The following is a 15968-nucleotide window of genomic DNA, read 5'->3' on the forward strand; positions in this document are numbered from 1 at the left end:
TAGGAACCAAGTGGTAATGGGAGCGAGTGCTGCGCTGTCAGCCCGGTGCTGCTACCGAGCACTTGCCAGCAAGTAATCAAGTACAGTACAAGTACAAGTGCGAGAATTCAGGAGCAGGGACCCGTCGTCGTAGGTACCTGTCAAACTGCCGGTACCTGTCCCCGTTGCGCTGCGCCGTACCCCGTACACCCCGCGGTACGTGCGTACATGCACGCAGGCGTACGCGGATGCACGTACCCCGGGTGGTGCCGGGAGGTTCTGAGTACATGGCACGTACCGTCATCTCGTATTCGTCCGCGACGGCGAGAATGGAAGAGTACTTGCGAGTCCTTTTGTTTGTTTGTTTCTTCTTCTGGGAGCTCCTACGGGCGGCCGGCCACTGTACCGTACCGAAGCGCGGCGAGGATATGGCACTCGTCACGGAGCAGGCCGACTGTTGCCTGCCAAGTTGCATTGCGCCGCACGAGACGCCGGGCTTCGTGTGCTGCGCTGCTACGGTGCACTGCCAGGATCGGTACGGAGAAGGAGTCGGCGTGCAAGCGAGGGCACGTTGGCGCTCCGTACCCCTTCTCGCCTCCACCGGGTCGGTCTCCAGGCCTTTTCAGTGGACCGTCGCCGCTGGCCGTCATGAACGTCACTGGCAGCCTCCCCAAACTCCTTTCCATGTCCGCCGCCGTCCGCTGGCGCCGGTGGGGGAGACGAGCCAATTACGTGCATTGTTCATGTGCTAGGTGCCGGCACGAACGAACGCAAATTACTTACTCCTGGCACGCGCACGTCATCTGCACCTTGGTCGAAAAATACTTACTGGACCTGCTGTTCTTGCTGCATGTACGTGGTGAAAGTCGAGCAATGGAAACTCTGTCGTCTGTGTTCCCGTCATTGCTCCGTACGGAGTAGCAATGCGTACTGTACTTGCAGTGTTCAAGTAGGCACTGTAAGCACTGTAAGCACCAAAGTACTGTAAGTTCAAGTACTGTACCTGTACATGCCGCAAGTACAGTGCTCGGTAAGGGGGTCATGTCTTCGGCAAGCATGCGTCATGTGCGGCGGAACAAGTACAGTACTGCACTGTAAGGACTAGGTACAGTACTTGCATGACGGGACACTTGCCCCAAGTGCGATCTTGTGTCGTGCATGAATGATTATACTGATCATTCCCTCTTCATCATGTGCTTGCCTGCGCAGCATAATGGTCGAGTCGGTACTCCGTACACAACCGGGTTGTCATTGTAGAATGGAAATGAACGATGACAAGCTCGCACTTTGTCGAGGTGCACCCCGTGCCTCCGACGTACGGAGCGCGGTAGGGCAACTTGCGCCGGCACTTGCGTCGAGGTACTTGCTGCTGGTAGGTAATAATTGGTGCATCATGTTGCTGCCGCACCACGCATGTAAGTATCGGTGCATGTACGAGCCGTGACTGGTAGGCAATGATTGGTGCATCATGTTACTGCCGCGCCACGCATGTATCGGTGCATGTACGAGCCGTGCTCGTTCTTGGACGTCGGTGAACATGATGCGGCAAATATGCACCGGCCCATGTAAGAGCTGTGCTCGTAGACGTCAGTGAACATGACGTGGCAGCAGATGCATGTACTGGCACACCTAAATGCTATAATACTGCAAGTATCAGGCGAGGGTGCAAGCGCACGACATTTCAAAGCGAACTACTCCGTATACTTGCTGTGGTTATGCTTGTAAGTAAGTACTTGCTGTACTGTAATTAAGTACGGAGTCCCCTGTACTTCCAGGCGCGAATACTTTTTGAGTGCTATACTTACGGAGTACTTAAGTACTAGGTAAGTATGATTTGCACGTCCGAGTTACTAATAGTGCCTACTGATAGATTGGTAAGGTACTAGGTAGTTTGTTTTACTGTACTCCGTACGCAATAATACATGAACTTACTTATACTCCGTACTAATAGTAAGTAATCCAATCCCGTAGGCCCATAGGAATTAATACAGCTCGTACTCCGTATTCAGTTCCAACTTCTCACCGTTCAAGTATTAATGCTTGTACACGTACATGTACTTATTTACTCAAGTGCATGTACACGTTTACGACTACAGTACAGAGTACGGAGTAAGTAAGTACTGTGCTGTATCTACACCTACAGTACAAGTATGCATGTACTTGCATAGTACTGCAGGCACAAGTACAAGTGGTTGTACCAAATGACACCCAGGTCTCCCCCTAGTTCGCCGTACATTTTCTTGCCCTTACAGCATTACTGTAATAGTCTGTACTCCGTACTGTACAGCTTCATACCCCCCGTACATGCATGTGCACTTGCAACCTCATGCCCCCAGCACGTACATGCATACTCCTAGTACTGTACAACTTCATATCCCCTGTACATACATGTCCACTGTACAATACAGTACAGAGTGCTACCTGCACAGTCGTCGTCATGACGGCTCTCCTCATCTGCCTCCTCGTCGAGGTTCTTCCGCTGCATTGGCTACTGTCGTCTGTCATTTTACCGCTCCTAGTGGCCTTTACGTGCACAGCAGCCAGTCATCCTCCCTCTCGCCCGAGTCGCAAATGTGCCTGTTGCGAGAAAGCTCTCGCGTCTGTGGCCATCTCGTCATCCTCCTGCACAGGTTCACGACAATCGGATGGCCGAGAGGCTGATGGCACTCGCCGTCAAGCACACACCGGCGCATCGAGTCCGGTCCAGCTAAAGAATGGAGGCGTCCCGCAGCTGCCAGCGGTTTTTCCATGGTTTTTTTCCGGCCGCCTGACAATGTTGCTTTGTGGCTGACTGGCAGGTGCCGTGTCGTCCAGTTCCCAGCAAGCCTCGCCCGCTTCCGTATCCTGGGTGCTTCCGCTTCGTTTGCCTGACGGGGCATTCAGCCAGTCCCCCTTGGGCTGGCGACGGAAGTGAAGGCTGCGTCTCTGGCCTGCCACATGCAACCCACGGTCGTCGTACCATTTGCCTCCCGATGGCACGGGGGACCGAAACAACTTGTCCGCTCCTACGCCGTTTTTGCCTTCTTTTGCCCCTACGCCTGGTGAACGGATTTTTTAAGGAGGGTGGGAGGCTAGGGAAGTTTCTTTTCCCTATCCGAGCACGAACAACAGTACGGATGCCACCAGGCAGTGATGCTCCTGGGGCGGGCCGATTCGGTATCCTGCAGAACCCCCCCCCCGGCACCGTTCGTGGCGAGCTGCGAGGCTATACGATGCCATGCGGCGACATGGACGATGCATCATTTCCCCCACAATACAACTGCCTCCCCTGTCGGCAACGTTTCGTTGGTCGCATGTTTCGTCGGTCGCACGTCGCGCCTCAGCCCCGGCCCCTGCCGGACCTACCCTGCATCTCGGGCGGTCTTTTGGCAGCCGCAAGGCAGCGCAGCGAAGAGTATCAAACAAGATGTGACGTGGGAATTACAAAGTCTGGAGGCGAAAATGAGGCGACGGAACAGGGCATTCATTGTTATTGCCGTTGTGTACGTCTCACGCAAACCAGCTCTCGCGTGTGGCTGTCGATGCCCGGGGCGACAACCATCGTGCAAATCGACTTGGAGTCGGCGTGTGTTCATTTCGGCAATCAAACCACTGTTTCGACGAGACGGAGACGACGAGGAACGAAGCAAAGCCAAGGACATGTCGAGTTAACTACCGTTACTGCGTAGGAGCGCCGACGAAGCTCCAAAACTGATGCGGCATCAGAGGAGCCATCTAGCGGCACATGCCCACGATGACAGGGCATCAAACGACCGCGTGTCACACCTAGCTGAGGTGCTATTCACGCTACAATTTACAAATAAGACCGGATGACCTACTACTTATGAAGTCCTGCAACAGGCTTGTCGCGAGCACTCATCTGATTCATCACGATCCATGGCAGAACCAGCTGCCAGGAGACGATCGACGATTGCCATGCAAAACAGGAGCAGCGATAAAAAAACATGACAATGCAAGCATGCTTTCTTGTAGAGAGTACGCACCATCGCATGCAGACGTACACTGCATGACACAATCAAGTAATACTGGCGAGTGTAATTCAAGTGTGATATTGGACTTACAAGTGCAGTGAAAATGAAGCTCGCCGTTGACATCATTCAATCTGGCGCACGTGACTTTGAACTCTCGCCTCGCCTCGTCGTCTTATCGCGATAACAAGTTTTTGCTGCCAACGCAAATTGCCCCGCGCACTGGCCGGCATCCATTCTGTGCAGCAGGCATATCGCCAACGAGCCAACTTACGCTCGCCAAGTATTCTCCAACAATCTCCAGGTCGTGCTCGCATCGATTCACAATCGACGATACTCATCAGCACCATCCCACTTCCTCCAGGTCGTACTCGCATCGATTCACAATCGACGACACTCATCAGCACCATCCCACTTCCTCCAGGTCGTGCTCGCATCGATTCACAATCGACGATACGCATCAAAACTATCCCACCTCCTGCATACTCATGGCCGATGCCTCGGAGCCCGGCTCCGTGCCGACGGCGGTGCAGAAGCCCATCCACAGCCTCGTCCTCGACACCGGCCCGCTGATCAAAAACGACCCCCCCGTCAGCGTGCTGCTCGCCAAGGCGGTGTCTCTGTATACCATTCCATCCGTCATCCCCGAGATCCGCGATGCCGCCACGCGCTCTCGAGTCCAGACGACCCTCCTGCCCTTCGTCACCGTTCGCTCGCCCAAAGCCGAGAGTGTAAAGCACATCCAGGCGTTTTCCCGGAGGACGGGTGACCTGGCGGTGCTGAGCCGCCCCGATCTCGAGATCCTGGCTCTAGGCTACGAGCTGGAGTGCGAGCGCAACGGGGGAGATTGGAGGCTGCGAAACACGCCCGGCCAGAAGACGTTGAATGGTCGACCCAACCAAGCTTCGAACGGTGCAGAGGGGGTGGTGGCCGAGACTGCCGCGGTTGCCCCGACGCCCGAGATATCGAGCACGGAATCCGGGACTCGACCTGAATCAAAAGTTGTTTCAGACCCCCGAACGGAAGAGTCGGAGCTCGAGAGCAACCTGGAGAACCTGGACTTGAACGAGTCGAGCGAGGTCGAAGACTCAACCGACCCCTCGGCAACCACGACGGCTTTGGAGGCTGTCGCCACGACAGTGGAAATGTCGATGCCGGTGGGAACCGATAACCGCCCCGACGGAGACGCCGCGACGGAGACGGCCCAATCGCCGCAGCTGGACGTCTCGGACGACTCGGACGACGACGACGGATGGATCACTCCGTCCAACCTCAAGAAACACCAGGCCATGGACTCGAGCACTGCCGTTCCCGCCCAGTGTGCGCAGTCGACCCTTCAAGCGGCCGTGCTCACGTCCGACTACGCCATGCAGAACGTGGCCCTGCGCATGAACCTCAACCTCATAACGCCGTCCTTTGCGCGCATCACGCAGCTCAAGAACTGGGTCTTGCGATGCCACGGCTGCTTCAACGTCACAAAGGACATGAGCAAGCAGTTCTGCCCCTCCTGCGGCCAGCCCACCCTCAACCGCGTCAGCTGCTCGACCGACCAGCATGGCAACTTCAAGATCCACCTCAAGCGCAACTTCCAGTGGAACAACCGCGGCAACGTTTACAGCGTGCCCAAGCCTGTCCACGGCAGCGCCAACGGCAAGCTCGCGAAGCATGTGGGTGGTGGCAAGAATGGCTGGGGTCAAGACCTGATCCTCGCCGAGGACCAGAAGGAGTACGGCCGGGCGTCGGACAGCCTGCGCCGGCAGAAGACAAAGGACATCATGGACCAGGACTACCTGCCGGATATCTTGACCGGAGCGCGGTCAGCCGGCGGCGGCAAGATCCGCGTCGGCGCAGGGCGGAATGTGAACTCCAAGCGCAAGCATTAGCACGAAGCGGGCAAGCGACATTTTCCACGCACTCGGAGATGATGACGACGGCTACGAGGAGCATGACGCATGGACGAATAGACAAAGACTTGGACGGTAATTTCGCAGCAATCAATTCGAATTCCCAAGCCGTGACCGTAAACGCCAGTCCATGAGCGAGCAACGTACTGTTCTGCACCGAGACACCATCTCCACCAAACCTCCCACTTCTAGGATCGACACCGCAGCTCCCCCACCATTGAAGTTGAGGCGGCAGCCCTCGCCCGTGATTCGTACAAAGTCTACTCCTCCTCTGCTCGAGTCGTCAGCACTTCCGCATGCAGCTCCCCTTCCGATGACAAAGTTCAACTCACTCTGCTGCGTCAACAGCAGGCCAAACCGCCTCTTCAGCGTGACTCTCTGGCGGGACCACTTGTCGTCGGGAGAGAAGCGCGCCGGGTGCGCCGACTTGGTCACCTGTCCGTGGGCGACCTTCTTGAGCGTGTACAGGCGGTTGCCGTTGCTGTCGAGGGTGTACATGAGATGCATCGTGGCGATTGGTCTTCTTCTGCTCGGGGGAGGGGTTTGCTTCGTCCTTTTCCGTTTCCTCGATCTCGTCGCGTTGATTAAGGAAAAGAGCGATGCTGGCGAGACCACGTGGCTGGGATGGAGCCTTGAGTGAGGGGGATTATTGTGGTTTGTCAGTATGCAGCCGCTGGTGATGCTCTCCAGGCGGTTGGTGTTGGTGTCGCAAGAAAATTTCAAGAGGTCAAGTCACGTGATGATATTAATCGATAAGCAAGACGCAAACTTTATCATACAGTGAACACAGTGGTTCTCCACACAGTCCTGCTTGCCTCTCCGAGCCTGTGCTCACCTGATCAATTGGATTACGGAGTTGCAGAAACGAATGGACAAGAAAAAAAGGCCCTCTGCTGATTTGACATCTCAAACGTAGTCGTCTCGGCTTGTACCTTTTTCTTTTCTTTTTCTTCTTTGGCGCAGTTGACAAAGAGCCATACGGTGCGCGATGAGTTGACGTGCAAGTGGCATCTGGGATGGGTCTATCTGGGATGGTCTGGGATGGGCCTACTGCTGGTTATCTGGCACGCAAAAAAGTATGAGCGTTGGTTGAACAAGTGTCTGGGATGGGCCTACTGCTGGTTACCTGGCACGTAAACAAGTATGAGCGTTGGTTGATCAAGTGTCTGGGATGGGCCTACTGCTGGTTACCTGGCACGTACAAGCATGAGCGTTCGTTGAACGAGTGTTGAAACCACTAGCCCTAGGAATTTTGCCCGTTCAATCCAGCCCGACGTACGAGAGCAAGAGATGAAACGGAGAAAGACAGGAAGTGAGAGTGACATGGAGAGAGAGACACGCACACAGACAGGCATTTCGCTCGACAAAACATGGCCATCACATAACTTCTCCCACGCGAGCCGCCTTGCCTCCGGACCAATCCTCGCGCTCATAGAAGCGGAATACCAGATCGTAGTCGTCAAAATCGTGCACGATGCGGTCGATGCGCTTGTAGCCCCGGACGGGATCGACGAGCCGTTGCATGGCGAGGCTCTTAAAGTTGCCGTCCCCCATGCCGTACGGGTTGGCGCCGGGGCCCTTGGCCTCGAAGAGGGTCACGCTGAAGCGGCCCGGGCGGAAGATGCCGACGACATGCTCGATGATTTCCGCCGTCGTGCGACCCGTCTGCCCGCTAGGCACGTTGGTCTCAAACGACGCGAACGAGAAGCCCGGCTCGGGCGTGACGTGGACGGTAAAGTAGTGCGTCGAGTTGGTCTTGTCGACCTGAGCCGTGGGCGGTGCCGGAATGACGCCGTTCGCGGAGAAGCCGCAAGGGCTGAAGAGGTAGGCGTCGACGCGAGCATCGGGGTAGACCGAAGCCGGGTAGACGTCGGACAAGCCGCAGTTCTTCGAAACGACAGTGCCGAGGGCATGACCCTCGGTGGTGAGCTCCTCGATGGCGCCGAGCTTGGCGGCGTCGAGGTCATCGCCGCCGCCGTTGTCAAACACGTCCACCTCGTCGAGGGGAGTGGCGAGGCCGCTGAGGCTGTCGACGGCCTCCCGGCGAGCCTCGCCAGCCTCCGCAGCAAGCCTGTCGCTGGCGACCGCACTCGCGTGCGACAAGTAAAATTGCTTGGCGTTCTCGGGATCGAGGTCCGTCATGAGGATCTCGAGCGTCTCGTCGTTGTGGTTGGCGCCCGGGGTGCTGGCGCCCGTGGACATGACAGAGTCGTCCGGAGTCGGCTGGCCGTTGACCTCGGACTCGGGCGTCAGGGGAGGCGTGAGCGTCTGCTTGGGTGAGGTGATGTAGAGATACCAGTGGTCTCCGTTCATCTTGCCCACCATGTAGGCGCTTCCGCCGCCCTCGAGCATGTCGTCGAGGTACTTGACCTCCTGCTTCCAGCTGCGGTGGGGCCCGCGCTGCTGGTCGGGGAACAGAAAGTTCTTCCGGCTGTAGAAGACGCGGTAGGGAGTGGCGGCCGCCCGAATGTCGTCGACCGACGGTGCGTTGCTGAAGGGGAAGCCGGCATCGGCGGCGGCAATGTGGAGCAGGCGCTGGAGGCCGAGGAGGAGCGTCGTGGTGCCGCAAGTCTTCAGGATGAGCTTGTGGGGGAAGACGAACATGCTTGATTCGGAAAGGAGGTAGGCATCGACCGAGTCGGACTCGAGAACCGAGAGGATCTTGCAGTTGACCATGTCCAGCATGCCAACCCACGTCTCCGAAGGGACGCCCTTCAAGCCGTCGGGGCCGGCCGTTACGGGCAGGGCATCGGCGCTCGGGGCGAACCAGACTTCGAGAAGCTTCTCGGGGCCTGCGAGGGTCAGCGCCACGCTCGACGAGGTCCGGCGAGGGGAAACGGACCTTCAAAGGCGTTGGTCGAGTCCAAGTCGGCGGCGACATCGTGATTGATGGTGAGATGGGGTGTACCGTCGGAGGGCGAAAAGGTATAGTTCCTGGGCACCGACAAGTTGACCATGCTGCTTCTCCTGTCGTCGTTTCGAGCGAAACGAAACCAAAGGGATGGACAAGGGATGGACGAAGCAGCGGAAGCCGATGAGCACCGGCCAATCTCGAGCCAGACACCGTTCCTTGCCCCGGTGGCAGAATCCGCGGAGCACTAGCTGGCACTCAAACAGACCTTGCGGCGTCCGTCCGAGAGAGTAGGCCCACAGGAGATGGCGGAGCCAAAGACGCTGGCGGAAGCCAGCAGCAATGAGCCGTGCGGGGAGTGGCCAACGTCACGTAGGGGACGTTAAGGAGGTCGGAAGCGGAGAGGATGGAGAAACGACTTTGGCGACAGAATGTTGATCGAGCTGCGGCGGTCCGATACCCGTCAGACAAGTATCGGATCCAGCAGAGCGAGACGTCGTCCGCTGTCAAAGGCCGGGGGGTCGGTTGGTGGTCGGGAGGGACGGGGTGCTATCGAGGCCTGACTCGTCAGCGCTACCTGCTGACGGGAGAAGGCACGAGCAGAGGGCGGGGGATCACGGGCGGAAGAGGAACAGGAAGGGCTTACTTGGAGGGACGGGAGAAGAGAAAGCGAAGCGGGTCAGTCGATTGCATGAAAGGCCAGGACGAGACGTGATGTGAGGAGCAGGCGCCGGCGCGAGTCGCGGCGGGTGGCCGTCAGAGGCGTGCGGGGGACAACAACGTGCCGAAGATGCGTCTACGTGCACATGGGATGACGGTGCGATATTCTCAGCGGTCGGCTGCGATGGTGGTGTCGTCGCTCGCGTGCGGTGCGGTGCGGTGCGGTAGGGAAGGAATCCGGAGTGTGGAGGTTGATCAGATTTTTAAAATTTATTGCCCCGCGCGAGCTTCGCTAACCTGAGTGGCCGCTTGGTGCTTGGTGGTGAGTGGTGGTGACGTCGGCAAGGCACGGACCTCGCACAGTGGCACTCGCACCACAGCGCACACAACGTACAGTGAGCGTACAGTGCGGAGGCAACCAGCGAGAGCGACGATGGTCCGCAAACTTGGCACGCCGGCACTGTAGTATTTCTCGTATTTCTCGGGCAAGACACCGAAAACAAATTCATCCAACGTTCCCGAGGGCCGCGGAATGTTGAAAGAGTCGGACGAAGCCCAGGGAACCCTTTCGAGGCCTCGGGAAAAAGTGTGGGCGGGCTCTGCAGGGTTCCTCTCGGCCGACCAGCCACGGTGCCGGCGAAACTTCACTTCTCGCTGGCATCCACGGTGTCTCTGGCGGTAAATTGGGCAAATTCTGTCGGCAGCTGGGCAAGCTAGCGGGCAATCACTCGGAGGCCTTCGCGGCGGGGGGGTTACATTGCCCCCTCCCCGAAGGGGGTTTTGGTTGGCTGAATCTGGACCATCGAGCTTGCGTCTGAAAATGGCCGAACTGAGGTGACGGCACGGCACGGCCTGATGAGACGGACAGACAGTCCGACCAGGGCCAGTCTCACTTGTAGGGAGGGCAGAGAGGGGACCTCGGCAGTGCCGCGTGCTCGTGCTCGTGCTGCGTGAAAATGCAAACCAAAAACACCCAGAGGCCCTTCCGAGACGGATCGTGATGTGATTGACGCGCTTCGTTACATGCGTTTGCTGTGCTCCGAAATCGTCTTCGTCCCGTGCAAGGGTTGTGGCCACTCGAGCCTTCTCGTCTCCTGGCTCGCGACTCTGGGTGCATCTTCGTTTCCGTGCTCGACCTCGGCCGCGTCTTCCGGCAGTAGAGGATGAAAGGTCCGTAGTCGATGAAGTCCCGAGTGGCTGCCGTGCAACGATTTTCATCCGTCCTTGACGATGCGTCCAACGCGACGAGCGGGCGGCGGGGCCATGGATTGAAGCCATGTTTTGACTCTGCCATTGTCATGACTCTGCCTTTGTCAAGCTTCCCGCCGGGGCTCCAGCACCTTGTCTCGCAGCTTGTCCGCCATGTCTCTGAAGACGTGCGACAGCGAGCAGGACGGGTACTTGGCCACGAGCGTGCCCTCGTCTCCCTCGGCCGCAACAGGCGAGGAAACATCCCGGCCGCCCACCCGGGTGCCTACGGGATACCGTGGCCTGCGGCCCTCTTCGAGCAGAGTGATGAATTGGGCATCCATGGGTACGCTGCCGAGGAAGGGCACCTTGAACTCGTCGGCCATGACGCGGCCGCCGCCGGAACCGAAGATATCGGTGCACTCGGCGCAGTGCGGACAGACGAAGCCGCTCATGTTCTCAACGACGCCGAGGACGTGGATGCCCGTCTTGAAGCAAAAGTTGAGTTCCTTGCGCACGTCCGAGGTGGCGACGGCTTGCGGCGTCGTCACCACCACTGCGCCGGCGACCTGGCCTGGCCGCGTCTCGGCCTGCAGCGTCTCGGCCAGTGAGATGTGCTCGTCGCTCGTCCCGGGCGGCGTGTCGATGAGCAGATAGTCCGTTTCGGCCCACAGGACGTCACGCAGGAACTGGCGTATCATCGCCGTCTTCTTCGGGCCGCGCCACACGACTGCGTCGCCTCTGCTCTGCAGCAGGAAACCGAGGCTCATGGCATGCAGACTTCCGACGCCCGCGGTGGCGTCCGCATCGTGCACGGGGACCGGTGCCCAGCCGCCGGGTACCTGCGTGACCTTGGAGCCTTCGACCGAGAGCATGCGTGGGATCGAGGGACCCGTCAGGTCGACGTCGAGGATGCCGACCGAGTGCCCGGCGAGGGAGAGGGAGAGGGCGAGCTGGGTGGTAACGGACGACTTGCCGACGCCGCCCTTGCCCGAGAGAACCTATTGACGTGTTAGAGCGGATGGACGAGGCCTTTCGGCACCGGGTGAGCGTCTTGTCACTTGCCAGCACGACGTGTTTGACCTTGTCGAGGCCCATTTCGGAGCCCCTCCCGACGTCGGAGAAAAGAGAAGCCGTGGCGATGCGTGTTGTTGGCGAAGGGCAAGTCCCAGCAGGCAGTACTTGGGTACGTATCCTTCAGCGACGAAGAAGTGGCGGTCAAGGACGTCTGTGGAATGTCGAGGAAGCAAAAAGAAGAATTGAAGAAGGGAGCGAACAATGGCAGGTGGTGAATGCTGTGTGCTGACTGATGGACAAAGGCCGATAGCGGCGAATAAGGACGCACCCCCCACCACAAAGCAAATCACAGGCTGTCTCTGCTGGGAATCGATATCCACCGACTCTGCCTGGGCTGCAATACGTGCAACCCCATCTTCGACGACTCCCATTCACAATGTCAGGACGGAGGGAGATCTTGCCGGCTGCTTCCAGCTGCTTCCAGCCGCTCGAATCCAACACTCTGTCAGTCCATGCCGAGTCTGTCGGTCCATGCCGAGGATTGCATCGTCCATGATCGTCAGTCTCTTTGGCGTTCCGATTGTGCCCCGGTTGCAAGCTCAAGCAAAGGGCGACCACTTCACAATCAATCGACCATGAGGCTTGATTTAAACTGGAGATTTTGTGAAGACGAAAAATTTATATTAAAATTGCAATCGGAATAGGCAACGCTGTTCCCAAGCCTGTCATCCAACGACGCATCGTCCTCGGTTCATGCTGTCCCCGCCACCCCTCTCCCCTTGCCTGGCCCGGGACTCGTGTCAACGCTCGCGGCTCGAGTTTCGGGCGTGAAGTCGATGACGCCCATTTCGTACGCTATGATGGGACGATTCTCCCTGCAGTACCCGAGGATCTCGCCTTGTCCCGTGTCGATCGAGTCGGAAATGGGGTTCACGAAACGGACAATCGGCCCGCCGTTGACGGTGAAGCCGATGAAGTGGGCGTGGATGCCTTCGTCTTCCTCGCCATCACCATCCATGATGGTGTTTCTGGAAATGTCCTCGTCAGCCCAATGATGGATGGCCGGGGACACGCCGGGTCACCCCCGACACCATAGTCACGCTCGACACCATAGTCACTCACGCTTGGCTCATGGGTGGCCCGAGATCGGCGCTTCCCGTCTGCTGCTGTCGTCGTCGATGCCGAATGTTCTTGACTCGCTTCTTGGTGCAGTCGTGAAAGAGGTGCAGGAACCCGGCAATGACGAGAACAGGAGTCCCCAGCGCGAGGGCCCAAGGACTGCGGCATTGTCAGCTTGGCCGTGCCTCTAGCTCGCCGGACGCATGCCGTGAGGGCACCAAACACGTACGGATGCTTCCTGTTCCGCAAGGAATGGAGCAGGGCCAGGATGATGCCGACGATGGCTATCAACGATCCCACCTGAATCATGGTCCAGGTAGACCAGTAGAGCGACATGAGATTCTCGCCGTCGCAAAACTGCAGTGCCAACAGGGCGTAGGCCTCCATGACGACGACGACCGTCGAGACGAAGACGCAGCCGAGGCAGGCGAAGATGTATCTCGTCAGTATGTTGGCACGCTTCCTCGTATTCGGCGACGTTCTCTCCAGCGCGAGTTGGCCTCTGCGCTTCCCGTCAGTCCTGCTCTCGCGAGGCGTGCAGGGCGGGACAAACTTGATGTATATCCAAGAGGCAAGAAAAAGCAGCGCGAGGTTGACGAAGAACATGGTCCAGTATAGAATCTTGAACTGCCAGCGCACCAGATGAGAGGCGAAATGGGCGTACTGGCGGCACAGCTCGGGATCGGGATCGAAGTCGCCCGTCATGGCGAGGTTGACACGCCACGACGACGCCGGGGGGCGAGCCAAGACTGAACCTGGTAATGGGTTGAACGAGAGGCTGGTCGGTTCGAAGTATCCCTCCGGCCGAGCAAGGGGAGTGAGCACGAGCTGCGGAGAAGTCACGGTCCCAACTACGGGGCTCCACGCCGGGCTTGATGGCTCTTATGAAAGTCAAGTTCGGGGCACGATCCTCGTCGCACCCACCCTGAGCAGGGTCATCGTTTGGAGGTAGGCCGGCTGCCATTTTGATCCATGGTCAGTGCCGGAGACGGCAAGACCCATCAGGGCAAAGGACGCGCAATCGGAAAACACATTGTGTCGCCAAGGGTTCGCCAAAGCGTCGGCGCGAACTCGCGAGGCTGAGACAAGGCCGTCGAGGAAGAGCGGGCGTCAAGGTGCGGTGAAACCCCAAGGGCCGACGGGTCGAGCGAGTGTGGAAGAATACAAACTTGCCGCACGGCGGTGGGAATGAACAATATCTCCGATGGAGATACCATCAGCGGCACTCCGCATCGTCAGCCCCGGCTCGGCGTCCCGTCGCCGCTTGGTCCACGGCCGTTATCTCCATCCACATCCACGCTCACGCCCATGCCCGTCGCATCGCGCACTCCTTCCCGTCAGTATTGAACGGACACTCCTCGACGGTGGCGCTCGGCAAATGGTCAGCATGCGCCCGCAAGTTTGTACGGACAAGTCGCTGTGAGATGATATTACTGATTGCGAAGCGACCGCGGCCTAGGGAAAAATTGCCGGCTTGCCATTGGACGTATCGACGCAGATCCATGACCAGGGAGTTCCGAGATTACGGAGACGGCAGTTGGTCATTATTTCGGACCTCTGCCATTCCCTGCTTGGGCGCCGAAGCCACCGGGAGGCTGAGGCTCCGCCAAGAGACAGTCAGACGACAGGGGTCTGTCCTACCATGGTTGGAGCGGAGATGTCGCTCGTGACGGCCGGCGTGGAGGCGCCGGAACCAGAGCGTACTTTACTTGCACGAACACGGGCGCCATGGAGCTTGTCAACCGATGCTTCCGCGAGCCGGCTGCGCTGGCGGTAGCGACCCTACGTGTGGTCGAATCATTTCACCGACGGCGACGTGGCCTGGGAATGACGTGCCGAATGCAAGCAGTGTGACGAGGGTCATGTCTCAAGGATTTGGCAGAGATGGGCCTCGCTCGTTATGCTTAAAAATTAAGTTTGCCTTGCTTCGAGGAATGAAACGCTGGCTGGAAGGGTGCGACGGTCGCACGAGGCAAAGGCACGAGGCAGACGGTTGGCAGGCGTGCGCAGCGCAGAGGGGAGGGATCGTTCCTTGTCTGCGGCACGGTTCAAGTTCCCTACTGTCCACGTTGGCCTTTTGCGTCGGACCTGTCCAACCGAGGATGGAACGTTGCTCGTGAACGACGAGACAAGCGTGGCCGTTGGATACAGATACACGGAGGCTGCTCCGCCTCTGGTGCTACCCCTGTCGAGGGTGCCTCCTCCCCGCCGGCTGCTTCGCATCAACAACCAGATACGCATCTACAGGATTCCTTGGACAACCATGCTTGTCAAGCCACGAGGCAGCAAGTAGACGACATACCAACCCGGGGCAAGCCACTGCCAAGTGGAGGTCCGAAAACGCACATGCGCATTGATTACACGATGATGATTGGGATCGGTGTCGAAGGTCCGAATCGAGAAACCTGCCTTTGTTTCTCGACAGAGGTTGGATCGGCCGCAGTCGCATGCCGGGCTGAGCAGGCGACGAAGCAGCGTACGAATACAAATGCGTGACGAAATAGATCGTTCTTGGCATCGTCCGCACCTCGAACCCGGATAGACGCCACGTGTTGACCGCCGACCACGCACATGCTGCGAGTGGATGGATGTGTTGGAGCCCTTGCTGGGCAGTCAACTGCTCAATGCACCTTCTCGCGCCACTCTCGATGCCGGACCTGAGATGGCACGACAGCAACTTGAGCTTGGCAGCCCAACGATGGCCTCGTTACGGAGTACAGATACGACTGCCTGTCATCAATCCACCTGTCATCGTCATCGAAATTCTTCGTCCCTGCTCCACCGGGTACCAAGTCTCAGACGCACCCCTGCCCGCCTCCCCCCCCCGTCTCGCGTATCCAGCCTGCCATCTCGCATAGTCGTCGAATACACGGAACAGATTGTCGGTCAGCAGACATGGATTCGATATCCTTCTCAAGCTGTGCAACGCCAGCGCGTTGAGTGTAATCCCGGGCTGAGGGTGCAGTCGAAAGCCAAGACTTTCAACACGGTCAGCATAGAGCGCGCCCGCAACGAATTGGTCAATGGTGGGCCGGAGACGGGGGTAAGCAGCAGCCGGCCCTGGAAGAGTAGACGTCGCGGCGTCTCGGCGTCGGGTACGTGCATGGAAAGGGCTGGGCCATGCGAAGGGGCGGTCTTGGCGGTCGATTGGCCTCTTCGAATGCGTCATCTCTCTCGACAAACCCCCGAGCTCGAACTGCAAGATGGTCCCTACGCGTGGCGGAAGAGAAGAGAGGACAGTGGAGAGTGCTGGCCGGGGCGGCCGTCAGCACCTCCTTGTTG

General features: G+C 58.4%; 5 protein-coding genes across 5 annotated transcripts; 1 reads left to right on the plus strand and 4 right to left on the minus strand.

Moving 5' to 3' along the window:
* Positions 1-4435: 4435 nt before the first annotated feature.
* On the plus strand, positions 4436-5830 carry DCS_01980 (uncharacterized protein; the record flags this gene model as incomplete). Its single annotated transcript, XM_040799311.1, has 1 exon — positions 4436-5830. One exon carries the CDS (start codon positions 4436-4438, stop codon positions 5828-5830), a length of 1395 nt encoding a protein of 464 aa, XP_040660194.1.
* A 281-nt stretch (positions 5831-6111) lies between these two features.
* Positions 6112-6358, minus strand: DCS_01981 (H/ACA ribonucleoprotein complex subunit 3; the record flags this gene model as incomplete). Its single annotated transcript, XM_040799312.1, has 2 exons — positions 6112-6122; positions 6184-6358. The coding sequence occupies 2 exons, from the start codon at positions 6356-6358 to the stop codon at positions 6112-6114; spliced, it is 186 nt and encodes a 61-aa protein (XP_040660195.1).
* An 870-nt stretch (positions 6359-7228) lies between these two features.
* DCS_01982 (S-adenosylmethionine decarboxylase) lies at positions 7229-8808 on the minus strand (the record flags this gene model as incomplete). Its single annotated transcript, XM_040799313.1, has 2 exons — positions 7229-8643; positions 8694-8808. The coding sequence occupies 2 exons, from the start codon at positions 8806-8808 to the stop codon at positions 7229-7231; spliced, it is 1530 nt and encodes a 509-aa protein (XP_040660196.1).
* Positions 8809-10675: 1867 nt separating this feature from the next.
* On the minus strand, positions 10676-11648 carry DCS_01983 (cytosolic Fe-S cluster assembling factor cfd1; the record flags this gene model as incomplete). The annotated part of the gene is made up of 2 exons (XM_040799314.1): positions 10676-11551; positions 11634-11648. 2 exons carry the CDS (start codon positions 11646-11648, stop codon positions 10676-10678), a joined length of 891 nt encoding a protein of 296 aa, XP_040660197.1.
* Positions 11649-12318: 670 nt separating this feature from the next.
* Positions 12319-13650, minus strand: DCS_01984 (uncharacterized protein; the record flags this gene model as incomplete). Its single annotated transcript, XM_040799315.1, has 4 exons — positions 12319-12595; positions 12690-12845; positions 12916-13567; positions 13611-13650. 4 exons carry the CDS (start codon positions 13648-13650, stop codon positions 12319-12321), a joined length of 1125 nt encoding a protein of 374 aa, XP_040660198.1.
* Between the last annotated feature and the right edge of the window lie 2318 nt (positions 13651-15968).

The sequence above is a fragment of the Drechmeria coniospora genome, chromosome 01 (assembly GCF_001625195.1).
Source record: "Drechmeria coniospora strain ARSEF 6962 chromosome 01, whole genome shotgun sequence".
Classification (NCBI taxonomy): domain Eukaryota; kingdom Fungi; phylum Ascomycota; class Sordariomycetes; order Hypocreales; family Ophiocordycipitaceae; genus Drechmeria; species Drechmeria coniospora.